The sequence below is a fragment of the Sardina pilchardus genome, chromosome 11 (assembly GCF_963854185.1).
Source record: "Sardina pilchardus chromosome 11, fSarPil1.1, whole genome shotgun sequence".
Taxonomy (NCBI): Eukaryota; Metazoa; Chordata; class Actinopteri; order Clupeiformes; family Clupeidae; genus Sardina; species Sardina pilchardus.
In genome coordinates, this window is record NC_085004.1 from 8385741 (window position 1) to 8403430 (window position 17690).

The window sequence follows — 17690 nt, forward strand, 5'->3', positions numbered from 1 at the left end:
GACAGACAAAACACCCTGGAGCGCTCTCGGCGCTCGATGGCGTGACGTGCATTGTTGGGCAGGTGTGGTTGGTATTCCACACCTGCCCTAGATGGTGTGGCACCTCATTTGCATAAATTCCTAATCTCGACAACATGATTTACAGAGTATAAGGGCATCAGCACTTTGGTTACAACATAATAGAAGAAAGCACACACACACACACACACACACACACACACACACACACACACACACACACCTATAGAATATAACATCACACGGAAACCACAAGACTACTATGTTCTTTTTTTGTTTGTTTTTCTCTTTAATACACCTGGTTCTTGTTAAAATAGACTACTGATGCTTTACACGTTTACGGTGCAAACGCACGATAGCACAATGGACACCATTCAATGACAGTAGGAGTTACTCAGAAGGGGAGTTACAGTGAAGTTGACCACCATTGCATGTATTGTATAGCTTCATTAGCTTCATATTTAGCCTCTTCATTTGTTATTTTTTTGGGCTGGGATTGGCAAGCTGACTGGCCAGCTCTGAGGGTTTGGTACTGGTCTGTTCCTGTTTGTCTGTGACGGACAGAGCCACCATCAGCCCCAGAGCTGCGCTGACAATACTTGTCTCTAAGAGTGCATCCAGGAAGAAGAGTCGTTGCTATGGGAAAGTGTGTCAGGTGATCTTTTTCCCCACCAAAGTTCTTTGATGTAGCTATTGATGAGTTCTGGTTTCAGAGTCTTCCCAGTGCATTGTGATTCGTGTTTTTATTATTATTTTCTTTTTAAAATAATGATGACGATATAGGCCAAACTCACCAGTGATACAATTATGCATCTTTTTTTTAAAGTGTTATTTGTTTTTTTTCTGCAGTGATATGCACGTCAAACGGAGATTCTAGAACCTGAGAAAACTGGGTGTTTTAGTGACGCAGAAAACACAGTCTCTTCCAATCCCAGTCGATCGCATGGTATACCGGGTTCTCAGTCGAAACCACTTTTGTACAAAGCTATCGCACATACTAGCCTCTAAACAATCAAATTAAATAATAATGAAAATAAAAAACATGACATTTACCACATTGATGTAGCAGACAAAGAAATGAAAAACATAACGACACTTCTGACGGACTCACTTCAGACAATGACTCCATCTTGCTGTTCTCCAGTTCCCTACGCCTCTTGTGGGCCCCCTCCAATGGTTCCTCTTCCAATAGTTCCCCATCCAATAGTTCCTCTTCTTTACACGGGCCATCACATCTTTTAGTTCCCTTTTTTATAACTTCTATCATTCATTTAGTTATGTATTTTTTTCAACATAGAGAATCAACTTGGGCACATGAACACCACATAAAGACACTGTCTGTTGCCATAGTAATGATTCCTCAGTGCAGCGTTGCTTGGTCACTCCCCCCCTCCCCCTCTGTATCCATGGCGATGAGGGAGGGGGTTGACCTCTATGCGTTAGTAGAGTGCACGAAAGCCCCAACAGCAAACCCCCCGACCACCCCCCAACCCCCCCATCCCACCCCTTTGCGTTCTCTTGCCCCTGCTCTCTCCCTCTTTCCTCTCTCCTCTTCCCCATCCTTCCATCTCTCCCACCCCCCTCCTCTGTCCTCCCTTTGGTCCTTACCTCCATCTCTTCTCCACAGCTGCTGTTTAAGATCACCAGCACCCCAGCCCTTCCCTTCCCCCGCCCCTCCTTGCCTCCCTCCAGCTCCTCTACCAACTCTTTTGCTCTGTGTTGTGGGGTTCTCTTCACTGGCTCTTCTTGTCGGCGGCAGCTGTGGTGGTGGTGGTAGCGGCTGTGGTGGTGGTGGTGGTGGCGGCAGCGGCAGATTTGGCGGCAGCAGCAGCAGCGGCGGCGGCGGCGGCAGCCGTTTTGGCGGCGGCGTTGCGCTTGGACTTGTCGATGTAGGCCTCGAAGAAGAACTGGCAGAAGAGCACGAAGTAGCTGAGGTACATGAGCGAGGACCAGACGATGTTGTGCATGTGCGACGGGCACTCCTGGCCCTGCTGCATCCACGAGTACACCAGGTAGTTGACCACGCAGCCCATGACCATCTGCGTGATCTGCGTCAGCGTGATGAACATGGCGAACTTGCGCGAGACGCGGAAGCCGGCGGCGCGCAGGGCGTAGTAGGAGTACATGACGGCGTGGACCAGGTAGTTCATGGTCATGAACCAGCCGCCGCCCGCCACCATGTCCTTGTAGGAGTACCAGGAGTACAGCAGCACCGTGATGTGGTGGTACCAGTGCAGGAAGATCAGCTTCTGCTTCCGCAGCACGATAAACAGCGTGTCTCCTGAGACAGGGAGAGGGAGAGGGAGAGAGAGAGGGAAAGAGAGGGAGAGGGAGAGGGAGGCAGAGATTCGGGACAGATGGAAGGAAATACAGGGAAAGGGGATGGATGAACAGGGTGGATAGAGAGAGGAATAGAGGGGTGAGAGGGAATAGAGGAGTTAGAGGGGGATTAGAGAGGAGTGAGGGGGTAATAGAGGGGTGAGAGGGGTAATAGAGGAGTTAGAGGGGGAATAGAGAGGGGTGAGGGGGGAATAGAGAGGGGTGAGGGGTAATAGAGGGGTGAGAGGGAATAGAGGAGTGAGGGGGTAACAGAAGGGGTGAGAGGGGGAATAGAGAGGTGAGAGATGGAATAGAGGGGTAAGAGGGGGAATGAGACAAGTTGGGCATGACATGAAGAAGGAAAGAGATGGGGGTGGAAAAGAGAAAGAATGAGAGAGAACGATATGAGTTAGAGGAGGCATGAAGAAAGAGAGTTATGAGCAGTGGAACAAGGTGAAAGGGTAAAGAGACCGAACCAGAGGAGGGAGAGAGCGAGGGTGTGTGTGAGAGAGTGATTGAGAGTGAAGGAGGGGGAGAAAGAGAGAGAAAGGGAGAGGGAGAGAGTAAAAGAAAAAGAGAAACAGAAACAGATTAATAAGCTTGAACACAATAGAGTGCAAACAGACATTACGTAACCTTGGCTGCCCCTGGCTGGCAATTAGGGCTGGTTTGGCTCCCATGGAGGTTACCTCTCGTCCTTAAAATGATGTCAAATCGCTTTAATATCAAAACGCTCTTCACTGGCAACCAGTGGCTGACATTTCTGCATGGCCCGAGAGGACAGCGCTGGTGTGCACTGGGTGGAAATTTGGCTGCGAGAGTGTCTGTCTGTTGACTTGCCAGCCTGGACTCTATTTACTGCTCGCTTCTTTTATATCATTTATTCTTGTGTGTGTGAGTGTGCGCGCGCACACATTCGTACACGCTCGGCTCGCTTGCTTGCCTTTTACACAGTATCCAGCCTGATACTTTTGTCAACTGTATGTCAACTCCGAGCTGCCTGTAGGTCTTTTATCTCTGATAACACCACTCTAAAACAAACAGCATTAGAGAGCGAGATAGCGAGAGAGAGAGTGAGAGAGAGAAAAGAGAGAGAGAGAGAGAAAAGAGAGAGAGAGAGAGAGAAGAGAGAGAGAGAGAGATCAGAGAGAAAAGAGAGAGAGAGCTTGCACACTAGGATAATGTGACCCCTGGTCCATATCCGATGGTTAGTGAGGTGGACACTTAAGGACACCTGAGAATTAGATGCTTGTTCAAACCAAAAGGAAGCCCTTTGTGTTGTGTCATGTGACACGGAGTACTCCTACGCGGGAGTCTACCCTCTCTAATAGGACACAGGAGAAGTACGAAGAACAGCTTTGTGTGTGTGTGTGTGTGTGTGTGTGAGAGAGAGAGAGAGAGAGAGAGAGATAAGTTGGTGTGAAGGCTTATAGCTGAAACTGAATGTGTGCCCATTTCTCAATCCATATGAGATCATGCAAATATGTGTGTAACTGCCACAACAATCATTTTGGCATCTGTGCACTTATCAGGATTATGTGCATGCGTGTTTGCCTGTATTCATAAGCATGCCATTGTTCGCGCGCGTGTGTGTGTGCCTGTGTGTGTAACCAAATGGCTCTTCATCTGCGGACGTACTACCCACGGGGCAGTAGGGGTGTGGGCAGCACTGTGACTTGCCCCTCACCCACTCAGTCAGCCGTGGTGCTGATGCCCTCTCTCTGGGGTCAGTAGTGACCCACAGGCACGTACGCCCGCTGTGTCTGTAGCTGCTTCTGAATCTACTGCTCTATCAGTACTGACACACAGACACGTACGCCACTGTGTCTGTAGCTGCTTCTGAATCTGCTCTCTCAGTACTGACACACAGGCACGTACCGTAATTTCCTAACTATTAGCCACGACATTGATTTTGCTAAATGTCTTCAGCCAGGAGGCCAATACACAGGGACAGTTAATATGGTATTAATATAGTTTTGTTTCTTTGAACTTGCATACAACACTGTCCTGCGGCTTATACACAATGCAGCTAATACACAGGAAATTACTGTACGCCCACTGTGTCTGTGGCTGCTTCTGAATCTACTGCTCTATCAGTACTGACACACGGGCACATACGCCACTGTGTCTGTAGCTGCTTCTAAGTATACTCTATCAGTACTGACACACAGGCACATACGCCCACTGTGTCTGTAGCTGCTTCTGAGTCTACTGCTCTATCAGATGGCGCTCCTGCTTAGGTTGGTGGTGGTAGTTGTTCTGGGGAGTCTGGACCTTGTCATAATTGACTCAACACTACCGCTCAAAAGTACCGTAACACACACACACACACACACACACACACACACACACACACACACACACACACACACACACACACACACACACACACACACACACACACACACACACACACACACACACACACACACACACACACACACACACACACACACACACACGGCCCTGGTTCTTCGTAATGCCTCCTTCCCTTCTGGCTCAGTTCCTGCTGGAGTGCACTGGTCAGCTCTGAAGGCCTGGGATTGTGGGGACGGCTGCATCTCAGGCCGACCACCACACACACTCACACTCGCGCACACACACACACACACACACACTCACACACACACACACACACACACTGCCCAGACCCAGTCTCTGTTCAGGCCTCACAATGAAGGCAGGCAGGCAGAAAACGAGCACACACTGCCATCACAAAACCCCCCAGACCCCGAACCCAGGGTCACTAGACAGGGGTCACACACACACACACACACTCTCTCACACACACACACAGCTTGAACAAGGTCCTCTCAAACCCCCAGTCCCTCCAGTCTGGTTCGCTCTCTCCGAGAGCAGACGAGTTCCCTAATCACTCCTGACACCAAAGAGCACGTCATCCCCCTTCACATGACAAAGCAGAACAGAGAAGAGCAAAGACAAAAGCACACACGCACGCACACACACACACACACACACACACACACACACACACACACACACACACACACACACACACACACACACACATACACATACAAACACACAAAGCACACACACACAAACACATAAAGTGTGCACACAAACACACACATACTCACACACACATACTCACACTCACACTCACACAAACACGCGTCTTTCTATTGTCTCGGTCCCTGTTCTCCAGATGCACTTGTTAAATGCAGGCTATGGGGGGGGCCTATATGTAGTGCTGATGCTGGAGGCTGCTGGGGAGCTCAGCAGCTGAGACAGAGCCTACTGATCCCCCTGACAGCCACCACCGCCAGCTGGGAATAGCACAAGACATATGCAAAGTACCGCACACGCAGCAGGTACACCTCGAATCGCTCAACGGAAACAGCGGTTCTGTCGTCACACGCACAGTAAAAATAGCATCTCTGTATATCCCGCCTCATTGTGATTCATAAAGCTGCATGACAAAAAAATCTGTCTGTGTGCTTCGTTTTCAAGAATTCTCAGGGATGTTTCTGGAAAGCCAGAAAGTCAGGTGATGAGAGCATTAGGCAGATGGGAGAAAGCCCAGTTTAACTGTTATTTAACAAGAGAGAGAGAGAGAGAGAGAGATGAAGAGAAAGAGGTGACTTTCCATAATGATCTGGTGAGTGTCTCAGGTGCAAGAGAAGGTTTTTATATCACAAACAAGTTTGGGATCAGTAGTCAGATGAGCTGCTCTCAGCATGTAAACTAGTGTGCTGGTACAGGAAGAATTTGTAGCCTTGAGGTTTTTCCACCGTTAATTATGACTATTTCTTATATATCAGGGTTCAACACATCTAATTAGGAAAACATAAAGGACACAAATGGCAGATGTTTCTTAAGATGCAGTGCCTGTTTATGCAGTGCCAATGCCGGCAATTCCAGTGTTTCATCATGGTACTGAGGATGCGTTGATTGCCTTGTTTCACCCTAGTGTGTTTCATCATGGTACTAATTACCTTGTTTTACCCTGGTGTGTGTCTTGAATTTCCCCTTGGGGATCAATAAAGTATCTACTGTATCTATCTATCTATCTTTCTATCTATCTATCTATCTATCTATCTACTCAGTAGCTTTCCTTACCGAGCTCGGGGGCTTTGCTGAGGACGAAGGCGTAGGCCCAGAACTTGCTGACGGGTCCATTGTAGAAGCTCTGGTCACATACGGACTGCTTCAGGCCTTTCGTCATCAGGATGTACGTCATGTAACTCCCAGTCCTTACGGCACCAAATATACTACGGACACAGAGGGGAGAAAGGGGCAGGAAAGGGTTAATAAGGACGGGTCATCCAGATGGCACTTCTGTTCCCAGGCCAGGTAGCCCTTGGGTTGGACATCTCCTCCTTGATTTGAATAACTATCCACAGTGTCATATTCCACATGACATTTCCTCGGAGATGTGAACACAAGCCACGGGCCTTGGCTAGTAATTTTCCATTGAAATGAGGTGCAACATGAAAAGCCTGTTTTCTATTAGTCCCTCGTGCCGAACTGGCAGTAGATATCACAGAAGCTAGCGGCACTGATTGGCAGGTTGCCAACTGTTGGTTGATAAGGTAGAGGAAACCCAGTAAAATCCTTTGCAGGAGTAAGCATGTAAAATGAGATGGTTATCTGTGTTTGATTTGTGTCAGGCTGAGAGGGTTATCAGAGCTATGATCCCTGCATCTCTGATTCCTACCTATTTGAAGTAGGCTCTGCACGAGTTATAAGACTGCTCAGTAAACTCTAGAGGCCTACACACCTCTGGAACACAGATAGCACCACGGTAACAACAGGGTTTGGCCTGGTGCTTGTTCCCAAAATAATCAGCAATCCTGCTTTGTGAAAAACAGGCTAATATTGATAACAGGTTAGCTGAGGTGAGCTTACTGTGGCCTGCCTATCAGTAATCAGACTAGCATGCAGAGAATGAAATATGGTTATGGTTATGGTAATTTAACAGTGAACAATTTCAAAAAAGTTGGTCAGACTACAGTAGGAAGAATAGCAATAAAAACAATAAACAACATAAATTCAAGGAATAACATAATGAAAATAAACAATGGCCATAAAGGACAAACATGAGACGTCTTACCTGAAGACGGCGAGCGTAAGCGACCATAGCACCAGAGGTTTCCGCAGCTCAAACTTTTCCCGCTGTTTCATGACATGACGGCCGCCCAGAATACACGCGGCGTACAGCGCAGAGAACAGGAAGGACTTCTTCCTGTAGGTTACACAAACGACCTTTCAGAACGCCTGCAATGTCCTCCGCATAATAGTAAACAACAGTCACTCACCACAGACCTCACAGTTCCCACATACAGTATGAACTGTAGATTTGGCAAATCGGTGGTCAGTGTCCACAAGGGACAAAAACACTACTTTGGTGTTTTGATTATCCAAGCAAGCAGATTTGATATTGCCGTACCACATGTTTTACACTGACATCTACTAGAATTGTCCACAGTCAGGAATATGTGCCTGTGGTTCATTAGCGCTTCTCCTTTTGCATTTGCTTGATTTGCTGTGCTCATTTTGTATGAAATGTCATAGCACTATCACTTGTTTCTGTGTCTTCCAAAGATGAAGACTGATGACCTTCATATAAATGCAATATACACAGAAATATAAACAGTGACCTTCAGAAATAATCGACAGTGACCTTAAGAGTATAATCTTGATGTTGAAACTACAGTGCAGGCATTGAACATGATGCTCCACTCTTGCCTTTAGTACACATGATCGTTTGAGTGCTTGAGATGCCAAGATTCCACTCTGCCTTGACTACAGATGAACCCCCCCTCTCACACCCACACACATGCACACACACGCACACACACACACACACACACACACACACTCTCAGACAACAGCTGATGACCCGTCTGGACAGCAGACTGTGACCTTCAGGTACTGACGCCACAGCAGGGAGAGACGCCCACAGCATCCCAAATATGCCCCCAGCACCCCAGAACTGCCCCCAGCATCCAGAACTGCCCACAGCACCTCAGAACTGCCCCCAGCACCCCAGAACTGCCCACAGCATCCCAGAACTGCCCACAGCACCTCAGAAAGCCCCCAGAACTGCCCCCAGCACCCCAGAACTGCCCACAGCACCTTAGAACTGCCCACAGCACCTTAGAACTGCCCCCAGCATCCAGAACTGCCCCCAGCATCCAGAACTGCCCCCAGCATCCAGAACTGCCCACAGCACCTCAGAACTGCCCCCAGCATCCAGAACTGCCCACAGCACCTCAGAACTGCCCCCAGCACCCCAGAACTGCCCCCAGCACCCCAGAACTGCCCCCAGCACCCCAGATCTGTGGCCCTCACTACTTAGCCTGCAGGCCCTCTCATCCCAGTGGCTGTTGCTTCTGCTGCCCCTGCCCCTAGGGGCAGCCGTGGTGTACTGGTTAGGGCTTCGGGCTTGTAACTGGAGGGTTGCCGGTTCGATCCCCGACCAGTCCACCACGGCTGAAGTGCCCTTGAGCAAGGCACCTAACCCCTCACTGCTCCCCGAGCGCCGCTGGTTGGGCAGGCAGCTCACTGCTCTGGGTTGTGTGATTCACCTCACTGTGTGTTCACTGTGTGCTGTGTGTTCACTAATTCGGTTAAATTGGGTTAAATGCAGAGAATTGAATTTCCCTCACGGGATCAAAAAAGTATATATTCTATTCTATTCTATTCTATTCTATTCTAGTTCTGCCCCTGCCTCCACTGCCACCTAGCCTGGAGACCATAACTCTCTGACTTGCATTTTGATGAATTGCAATTTTGATTATCATCGACTAAAAGTGCAGCCTTAGCTATTAGACAACACATACCACACATTTCTACTTGCTAAGTCATGACTCACATATCAGATCACATAGGAACTGTAGCTCTGCAAACATACTGTAGTATTAATAAGAAAACTTTTCAATTGCACTTTAATTTAATGGTAAGCTTGATATTTTATTATTTAACTCTTATTTTGTTAAGAAGACAAGGACAGATTAGACGATTGAGCCAAAACTGAATTGAAAACTCTGAAGTGATTCCAATGGTGCATTGCTGCTAACGGCTGATAAACAGGCCACAGCAAATCTGACTGATGATGTGAACTGCACAGCAGGCTATTTCCCATTTGCCTATGCCTTAAGGAGAGAGAGGGGGGAAACTAGGACCAGCTTTGGTCTCCCCAGTGAGCCTGTGTTTAAGGATAACATCGGCTAATATTGGCTTTTAGTTCCCTTTCCTCGGTTTTCATTAGCTTAACTAATGTTGTTCTCCGCTACTTAAAAGGATTGCTCCCCTTGGGGACGCGAGTCTATCCCACTGAGTTTAATCAGGAGTTGTCACGTTTGTATTGCATAAACAGAAAAAATCCCTGATCTTGCTGTCTGACTAAACACAAAGCACCTTTCTCACCAAAAAAAGTTTGAAAGTGTGAAACTAAATCACTGACAGCGCACTTGCTCCCCTTGGAAAACTTTAAACTCTCAGAATACGCCATCTCAAAAATGCGCTTCAAGCTTGGGAGTATTTTGGGGAGGACAAATTTGTCACAAACCTCAAGTGCACTGTGTTACAGAGGCATGAGTGTGCTTCTCCCTGGCCTTGTCTTCAGCTCTCTCTAGAACGTTCCGTCTCATAAGCAGGACATTCTACAACTCTTCAATTAGGTGATTGTTCACAAATAAACTACTTTTGAGTATACTTTGTTGTATGTGCTTCTACAAGGAAAAATGTACAACATGAACAATTACACCTAATTTTGATTTATTATTATTGGTGATGTAAGCTAAATGACCACTGCTCATTTTTACTAGGGTATCATATGATGTATTTATTTTAACAGGAGCTGGGAACTGATTGGATGTTACAGTGGGGACAGACAGGGACGGGATGAGGTCAGCGTTACGCTCCTCGTCGTTGGTGGAGACGTGTCTTCCTTATGGCCCACGTCCAAGAAACATTACGCGAGTGAATCTAGGGCACCTCCATTGCCCTCAGTCATCCTCTTCAGGTGACTCTCTCTATTCCTCTCTCTCTCATTCTTACTCTCTCTCTCCCTCTCCCTTTCAAAGAATCAGCTTTAGGTAACTACCACAGTGCCAAGGGCTTAATGCTATTTTCGAACTCTGATGTCTGGTCTACTAAACCAATCTAAAAAGAGCACAGTCCATCAGTCTTTCACAAGCTACTGCTCTGTGGCAAAAAAAACATACAAACGTTGTTCTTAGTATTAATACTTAGTAGGGCTGCCATTCACCTAATGCTGTGCAAAATTAGGCGATACAGCCAGTTCAATTTGGTGATTCAATTGCTAAAAACACCATGCCATTTTTACAAAAAACTCTCTCAGTGAAAAAATGGTCTGATATGTTGGCTAAATGCTTAAGTAAACAAATTAGATGTATTGGTTGATGTAACCTCAATAAAGTATAGTTCATATGATTAATAAACCTTAAAACAAATTTGTTTTTGGTCTTCTAATATGCTTGCGTTTGTTGTCGAAGAAGAATGTGCCTAGAATGTCTCCGCAAAGAGCACAAACAGCACTGTTGGGTGGATAGCCCACATTGCCTGGATACTAAGGTCACCACCTCAGTGTGACAGGCAGTTAACAAGACGAGGGGAGAGTCGGCTTCAAGACAAAGCTCTGAGTATTCAAGTAAAACCACAATCCCACCATTCCATTGCCTCGCTCAGTTTCTGGGAGGGCAGCTGGCATAAGAAATGTATTCTCAAGCATTACTTAAACCGCAAGTACAAACCAGTTCAATTCATCCTACCTGCATAGCTTTGACTTATATTTGCTCAGGTGAAGTGATGCTTAGTGCACCCTTAAAACAAGTCTACACTGTCCATGCAGTTAGCATATAGCATTCAGACTGTTAGCTCATTTCTGAGCTGTGGGGTGCCAGTGTTCATGCTAGCATGTGATCCATGCAGTTAGCATGTAGCATTCAGACTGTTAGCTCATTTCTGAGCAGTGGGGTGTCCGTGCATACATGCTAGCACGTGATCCATGCAAATAGCATGTAGCATTCAGACTTAGCTCATTTATGTTGAAAGTATATGTTTTGGGCTTTTGCATTTAAGGTTATAAGACAGTGTAGAATTAGGAAGTGAACGGGAGAGAGAGAGATGAGAACCCCCCCCCCCCCCCCCCAGTTATTTAATCTCTGAGCTGGGGGTGGGGGGTGACTCACTCACACCAAGTGTCAGTGGAGTTCAGAGTGGATGACGGGTGAAATGCAAATCGCTGTGGCTCAGGAGGTGCTGTGAAACTGGCCACGGGGGGTGGGGGGGGACATGTGAAGGTCGGAAAGAACCATGAGGCTCGGTTGGTTGGCTGGCTGGCCGGCCGGTCGGAGATTGTTAGCACTCGCGCTAGCAATGTGTGCTACAAGAACAGCATGTGGACTAGGACGAGACGAGCGGAGCCTTGCAGCTCGTGACGAGAGAGGGCATGTGGTACATCAGAGCGCATCATCGTCACAATCGCAGACCAGTCTCCCTACTGAGGGAACCATATATGCAGACCAGTCTCCCTACTGAGGGAACCATATGCAGACCAGTCTCCCTACTGAGATAGGCATATATGCAGACCAGTCATATATGCAGAGCTACTCCACCAGGCTAACACAGAACCAGCCTCTGTTTTAGGGTGACCAGATGTCCGAGACCAAAACCGGGGACATAATCCCAAAAATGTGGAAAAAATAAGGACATTTTCAGTTTGACAATCAATCTGATACAAATACAAGTTTTATCTGTATGTAAAAATGGGGACCTAGGTACAGTAGCTTTTTTTGTATTTTCCCGGGGACAGGCAACCAAAAATGGGGACTGTCCACTGAAACCGGGGATATCTGGTCACCCTACGTCTGTGGATATGTGTCTATGACTGCCGCTCGATGAGTCTGTGTGTGTGTCTCCATGTGCCTGTGTGTGTTTAGATGAATGGCTCTTGCATTGGGTTTCCTGTGTTAGCTAGAGGGAGAGGATGAATGGGCTCATCAGCTGACCCCCCTTGGAAACTGAACCCCTGTCTGGTTTTACTCTGAAATTCCCTAAAATGAAATCGTGGGATGTCCTCACAGGACTAGACAGGCAGAACATCCCATAACTTCTCCTCATGACTTTCATCTGTAAGACAAGGAACATGTTCTGAGAGTAAGAGCGGATGCTCTGGGTGTTTATTTGGCATGTGTGAGTTTTGATTCAGCACAATTGCCTCTTACCCCACACCAAGGGTCTTGAAACCACAAACACGTCACACAGTGTCCTTTCGGTGTGCTCTGAAGATGTCCGCATAAGTCATAGCATGTTTATCTGCAACAGAGGGACCTGATGTGCTTGGCTGTCTTTCTGACATAATCTTATTGTCCTCTGGGGAGGACGAAGGCTGGCTACTGTTATTTATACATATATATATATATATATATATATTCACACACACACACACACACACACACACACACACACACACACACACACACACACACACACACACACATGAATGATCACTAGCATTACTGTTCAAACCTGCAGTACTTTCAGCATGATATGGAAGCCACTGCAGTGTAAGAACATCAGGCTTTCACTGATGTTCCAGCAGCCTGCTGCCAAGGTGCTAGCTGCCAAGGAGTGGGTATGGTCCTGGTCTAGCAAAGATGTGCTATCCAGCTAGCTGGACGCTGCCTTCCCAGTGCAGACAGAGCAGCTGTAGACTCCGGTACGACCAGAGGTGGAGATTTGTGCATTTATGTTAACAAAACGCGGCGCACAGACACTACCATCACCGAGAGTCACTGCTCAGCTGAGAGTACCTCATGGTTTAGCGTAGACCTTTCTATCTGCCCAGAGTTTACATCAACTGTAGTAACAGCAGCCTGTGTACCACCGCAAACTGTCATTGTACTTGTACTCTACACAATGACAAAGAAGTTGGACCTAATCTAATCTAATGTGGTAGACCCACATCAGGTCCAGATATGTGTGAGATATATTGGTCAGGACCACGTTGTGTTTGTTTTAGAGATGTGTGACGTAAAGAATGGTGTGCATGTTGAGAGACGTTTTTAAAAAATAATAATTAAGAACGGTATGTGCATATTTGTATGCAAATTGTGGGGTATTTTATAAGTCACATTCTATTTGTTTGAAAATGTTATTGTCGGGGTATTAATGAAACATATTGAGCTTATTTGTGTCATTAAGCTTTCTAAGTTTGTAGAGACAAGGCCATGAGTCAGCTACAATTGCGTAATTGGTAATTCTCAGAAAGAGAAAAAAAACGGCACACTGCAGAAAATAAGGCAACTGAGAGAGGCAGATGCATTGAGGCGCAAGCCCCAGATCAGCACAGTTTTCTCCTTCTCACAGCAGCTTTTCAGCCGCGCTGCCCTGCGCACTAACGGAGATACGTCAGTCACTGCAGCACCTGTGCAGACGCGAGCACTCTCCGCTTCCTCCTCCTCCTCCACCTCCTCCACCCCAGCTAGGCAACGAGGCTCGCTAATTCTGGCCTTCTTTTTATGCAGAATTGCACCAGGACTGATGCCCTGATTCTGCTCAAAAGCCTTTTTAGAAGTCGTCCCTTGTGCTTGTGGTATCTGCATCTACTCCTACTCCTGTGATTCCAAGGGATCTAATAGTACTTCGGACGGAGTGGCCTCACTTCAGTTGAGTATGCGCTGTGACTGCCATACCAACGGGCCTGGCTCTTTGGCGTTGAGGTCAAGCTGCAGGATTAGTACCCCGGAGACCCCGGTTCAAGACCGGGTGGGGTCACTGCTCTGTCCCTTCGCTACAGTACTAGTAACACCAGAGGGAAGTCGTGGTCTTGATTCCCAGGCTGGCCAGTGATGAGCTTACTCAGGAGCACTCCTAAGCCACAGTGGAGAAAACAGATTGCTGAATATGAAAATGCAAACGAGCATTATGCAACTGTATATTAAAGATAAAGTTCAATTTAAATTTGGCAGATGTTTTCATATCCAAAGTGAATAGACTCACAACACTTGGAATCGAACTTGGGTCGACCAGTCCTCCACCCCACGGCAAAATATATGATTTTATATTTAATATATCAATATCATAAACGTTATGCCAACTACGACCAACTGTCATCTGAATGATGTTATCTGTAGATGCACTGGGTCTGAGCAGTGCCATGATGGCATGGTGGATGGCACTGTGAACGCAGGCAGCTTGCGCTCTGGGCATCTCCACAGTGCCAGCCGGGTCGACCTGTCAAACGCAGCTCACGCTAGCAGTTTGAGCGCTACGGAAAAAGACACCGGGTGATGATGGTGATTACTTCTGAGAGTAAGATGATCGTATTGCCTCTGATGGGAAACTAGAAGGCCGAGGGCTATAGCGGCGGCGCTGCTTCAGAATCCAAATATCGGCTTCCTCGGCCTGCCCGGACCAAGTTCCCAATCAAACGCGTCAGAACAGAAGACACACAGCATCTGGCGCTGAAACTCGAGCAGTCTTCCAGGAGGACAACGCTTGGCTGCTGTCCAAGATGGCTGCTGACAGGAGTAGATACGGCTCAGATTTGGCAGAGGTCATGGCCCAGAACTGCTGCGGTCTTCACTACTATCTCTGTGTGTGTGGATGGTTGTCTGTGGTCTTCATTACTATCTGTCTGTGTGTATGTGTGTGTGTGGATGGGTGTCTGTGTAAAAGCAGTCTCCTGTATCCTCAGAAGACACACAAGGTAATTAATTACATGATCATCCGAGACCCGAACCGAAGACCTGGATTTGGTCCAGATTTGATTCAGCCTCTGCTGCTGTGTGGGAGTGGATGGTTTTCACTGTGGAGGTGGTCTCCTGTATCCTCCTCTCTCGGAAGGCACAGGTAATTACAAGACCATCCGAGACCGTCCTTTCATCAGGTGAAGATAAAGCGTACAGAACTCCCCGTAACATGAGAACTAGAGCAGCCATGAAGTGATGGAGGACGGAACACTGGACACTCACCGAGCCAACAGAAGAGGGATGGATAGACAGATGAGTAGAGGAGGGGAGTGAGAGAGAGAGGGAAGAGTTGAGAAATAAGAAGAGAGAAACAGAAGAGTGGAGAAAGAGGGAAGAGTAAAGCAAGAGAGGAAGGGAGAGAGGAAAGAGGGGAGAAAGAGAGAAGAGTAGAGTAGGGGAGAGAGGGAAGAAAAGAGGAAGGGAGAGAGGGAAGAGCTGCGTCAGAGTAAAGGAAGAGAAGAGCGGAGAAAGAGAGAGAAAAGCGTAGAGTAAGGGAGGAGGGGAGATAGAGCGAGAAGAGTCGAGTAAGAGAGTAAGGGGAGAGAGGAGAGAAAGAGAAGAGTGAGGGAGGAGGGGAGAGAGAGAAGAGGGGAGATAGAGAGAGAAGAGTAGAGTGAGGGAGGAGGGGAGAGAGAGAGCCGGTCACCTGTTGCGTAATTGGCTCATGGCCGAGTGTGCTCGGCGTGTTGCGTGGTGTCACGGCTAAGCCTCAGTGTTTCCCAGGTCTCTGTGCTGCCAGCCTGCCGGCCTTTTGCCGGCCTGTGCAGGGACGGGGCATTAGCGGCTGTGGACAGTCATCAGTGGCAGTGACTGGCGGGAAATCCCCTGCCGCGAGGGACTCAGCCATTGGCTCTGCTGCCCAAGCATGATGCCGTGCACCCATTGGCTGTTCTGCCCACGCATGGTGCCGCTCGGCCATTGACTTTGCCTCCCACGCATGGTGCCGCGCGGCGGAGGTGGCACAGATGGATAAAAATACGAGCCGTGTTTTTGCGCGCAGATTAAGGGAGTGCCCCACAAAAAGCCCGGGCCGCGAGTAATTCCCTGAGGCCAAGCCCTCGGCGTATCCGTAGCCATGCGGAGAGAGGCTGCTGGCGGCTCAGTCCAACATAAATCGGCCTGACAAGACCTCACACAGCAGCCGCGGCCGGCCCAGCCTCATCCCCACCTACTGACCACTTCAGACGCCCCCGGGCCGGCTCAAATTGCAGCCCATCTCAACGGGCAGTTTAATTTGGACCGAGCCACTGGACTGTGCTTGAAGTGTTTCTGTGTTTTAGACACGCTGATTCATCAATAGTCACAGTCCCCTGTTGTGCTGGAGTTGATGGGATTATTTTTATAAGGAGGTAATTGTTTCAGCTCGTTAAGAGATTAAAGTGCATCTGTCAGAGACAAGTGTATTTATAGTGTGTGTGTGTGTGTGTGTGTGTGTGTGTGTGTGTGTGTGTGTGTGTGTGTGTGTGTGTGTGTGTGTGTGTGTGTGTGTGTGTGTGTGTGTGTGTGTGTGTGTGTGTGTGTGTGTGTGTGTGTGTGTGTGTGCGTGCGTATAGACACTCTTAAATGACACCATGAATTTTGCCACCTCATTGTCTTCCATGGGGGGAATTTTGATGCATTGAGTTTAGCTGGATGACTACTCTAGAAATCCTCTTAACAGACAAGCAAACAAACATGCCACATTTAGACCATATGAGAGCAGTGCTTTAACTTCACAGATTAACAGCTGTGTGGCATATAAACCGAGAAGCTTCTCTCAAAATGTAGACCGGATGAAAAAAAAAACAAAACTACTGAAGGGTGAACTCGAGGAGAAAACGTGGCAAAGCGCACACTAACGCAGGGGCAGGGGGGTATGCAGTACCAAAACAGGTGTATGCCCTCAGGAAAATATCTCCAACAACAGCAGTGCCGTGCCGTTTAAACGGACAGACAAAACCTTACTTTGGAAAGAAGCAGGCCCCGGACAAGAGAGACATTCCACTCGGATCATCTCACAATAGCGGCCAGCTCTGGGTGTCTCTCTAAGCTGATCCAGGTTGGCTTCCCGCTCCTGAGACCCGGTGCATTCTCTCATTAACCCTGAGAGCCAGGCACGTAGCCCCTCTTGATGAGGCCGTAACGGTGGGATTAGAAATGACGAGGTGTAAACGTACACTAAGTTATCTCGCACCTGCCACATCTGTGTGTGTGTGTATGTGTGTGTTCCAGGGCCCAGTGCCTGACAGACTCATCGGTCCAGTCGTCGTTCGTCTCCCCCCCGTGAGAGGCGTGCCTGTCCGCCCGCCCGCCTGTGGGGAGAGCCTGACCATGACTCAGCACATTTAGCAGGGCCAGCGGGGTGGAAGAGAAGGCACAGTGGACGCTAGGCGAGTCCAGAGAAACAGAGCCCGCGGCAGGACACAGAAAGGGCGAGGACGTGCCTTGTGTCCAGGGCAAAGGACAGAGAGGGGTGAAGGAGAGGAGTGGAGAGATAGAGAAAGATGGAGAGATAGAGAGAGAGATAGAGGGAGCAGGGAGGGGTGAAGAAAAGGGATATATAGAGAGAGAGATAGAGGGAGCAGGGAGGGGTGAATAAAAGGGATATAGAGATAGAGAGATAGAGGG

General features: G+C 48.1%; 1 protein-coding gene across 1 annotated transcript in view; it reads right to left on the bottom strand.

Annotated features, from left to right (window-relative positions):
* Positions 1–1661: 1661 nt before the first annotated feature.
* Positions 1662–17690, bottom strand: part of elovl6 (ELOVL fatty acid elongase 6) — a 22971-nt gene continuing 6942 nt past the window's right edge. Inside the window, exons 2-4 of the mRNA XM_062549367.1 lie at positions 7415–7546; positions 6421–6572; positions 1662–2299 (exon numbers count right to left, since the gene is read on the bottom strand). Coding sequence (XP_062405351.1) covers positions 1752–2299; positions 6421–6572; positions 7415–7546 — 832 coding nt within the window. The 3' untranslated portion in view covers positions 1662–1751. The remainder of the gene's footprint in view (positions 2300–6420; positions 6573–7414; positions 7547–17690) is intronic.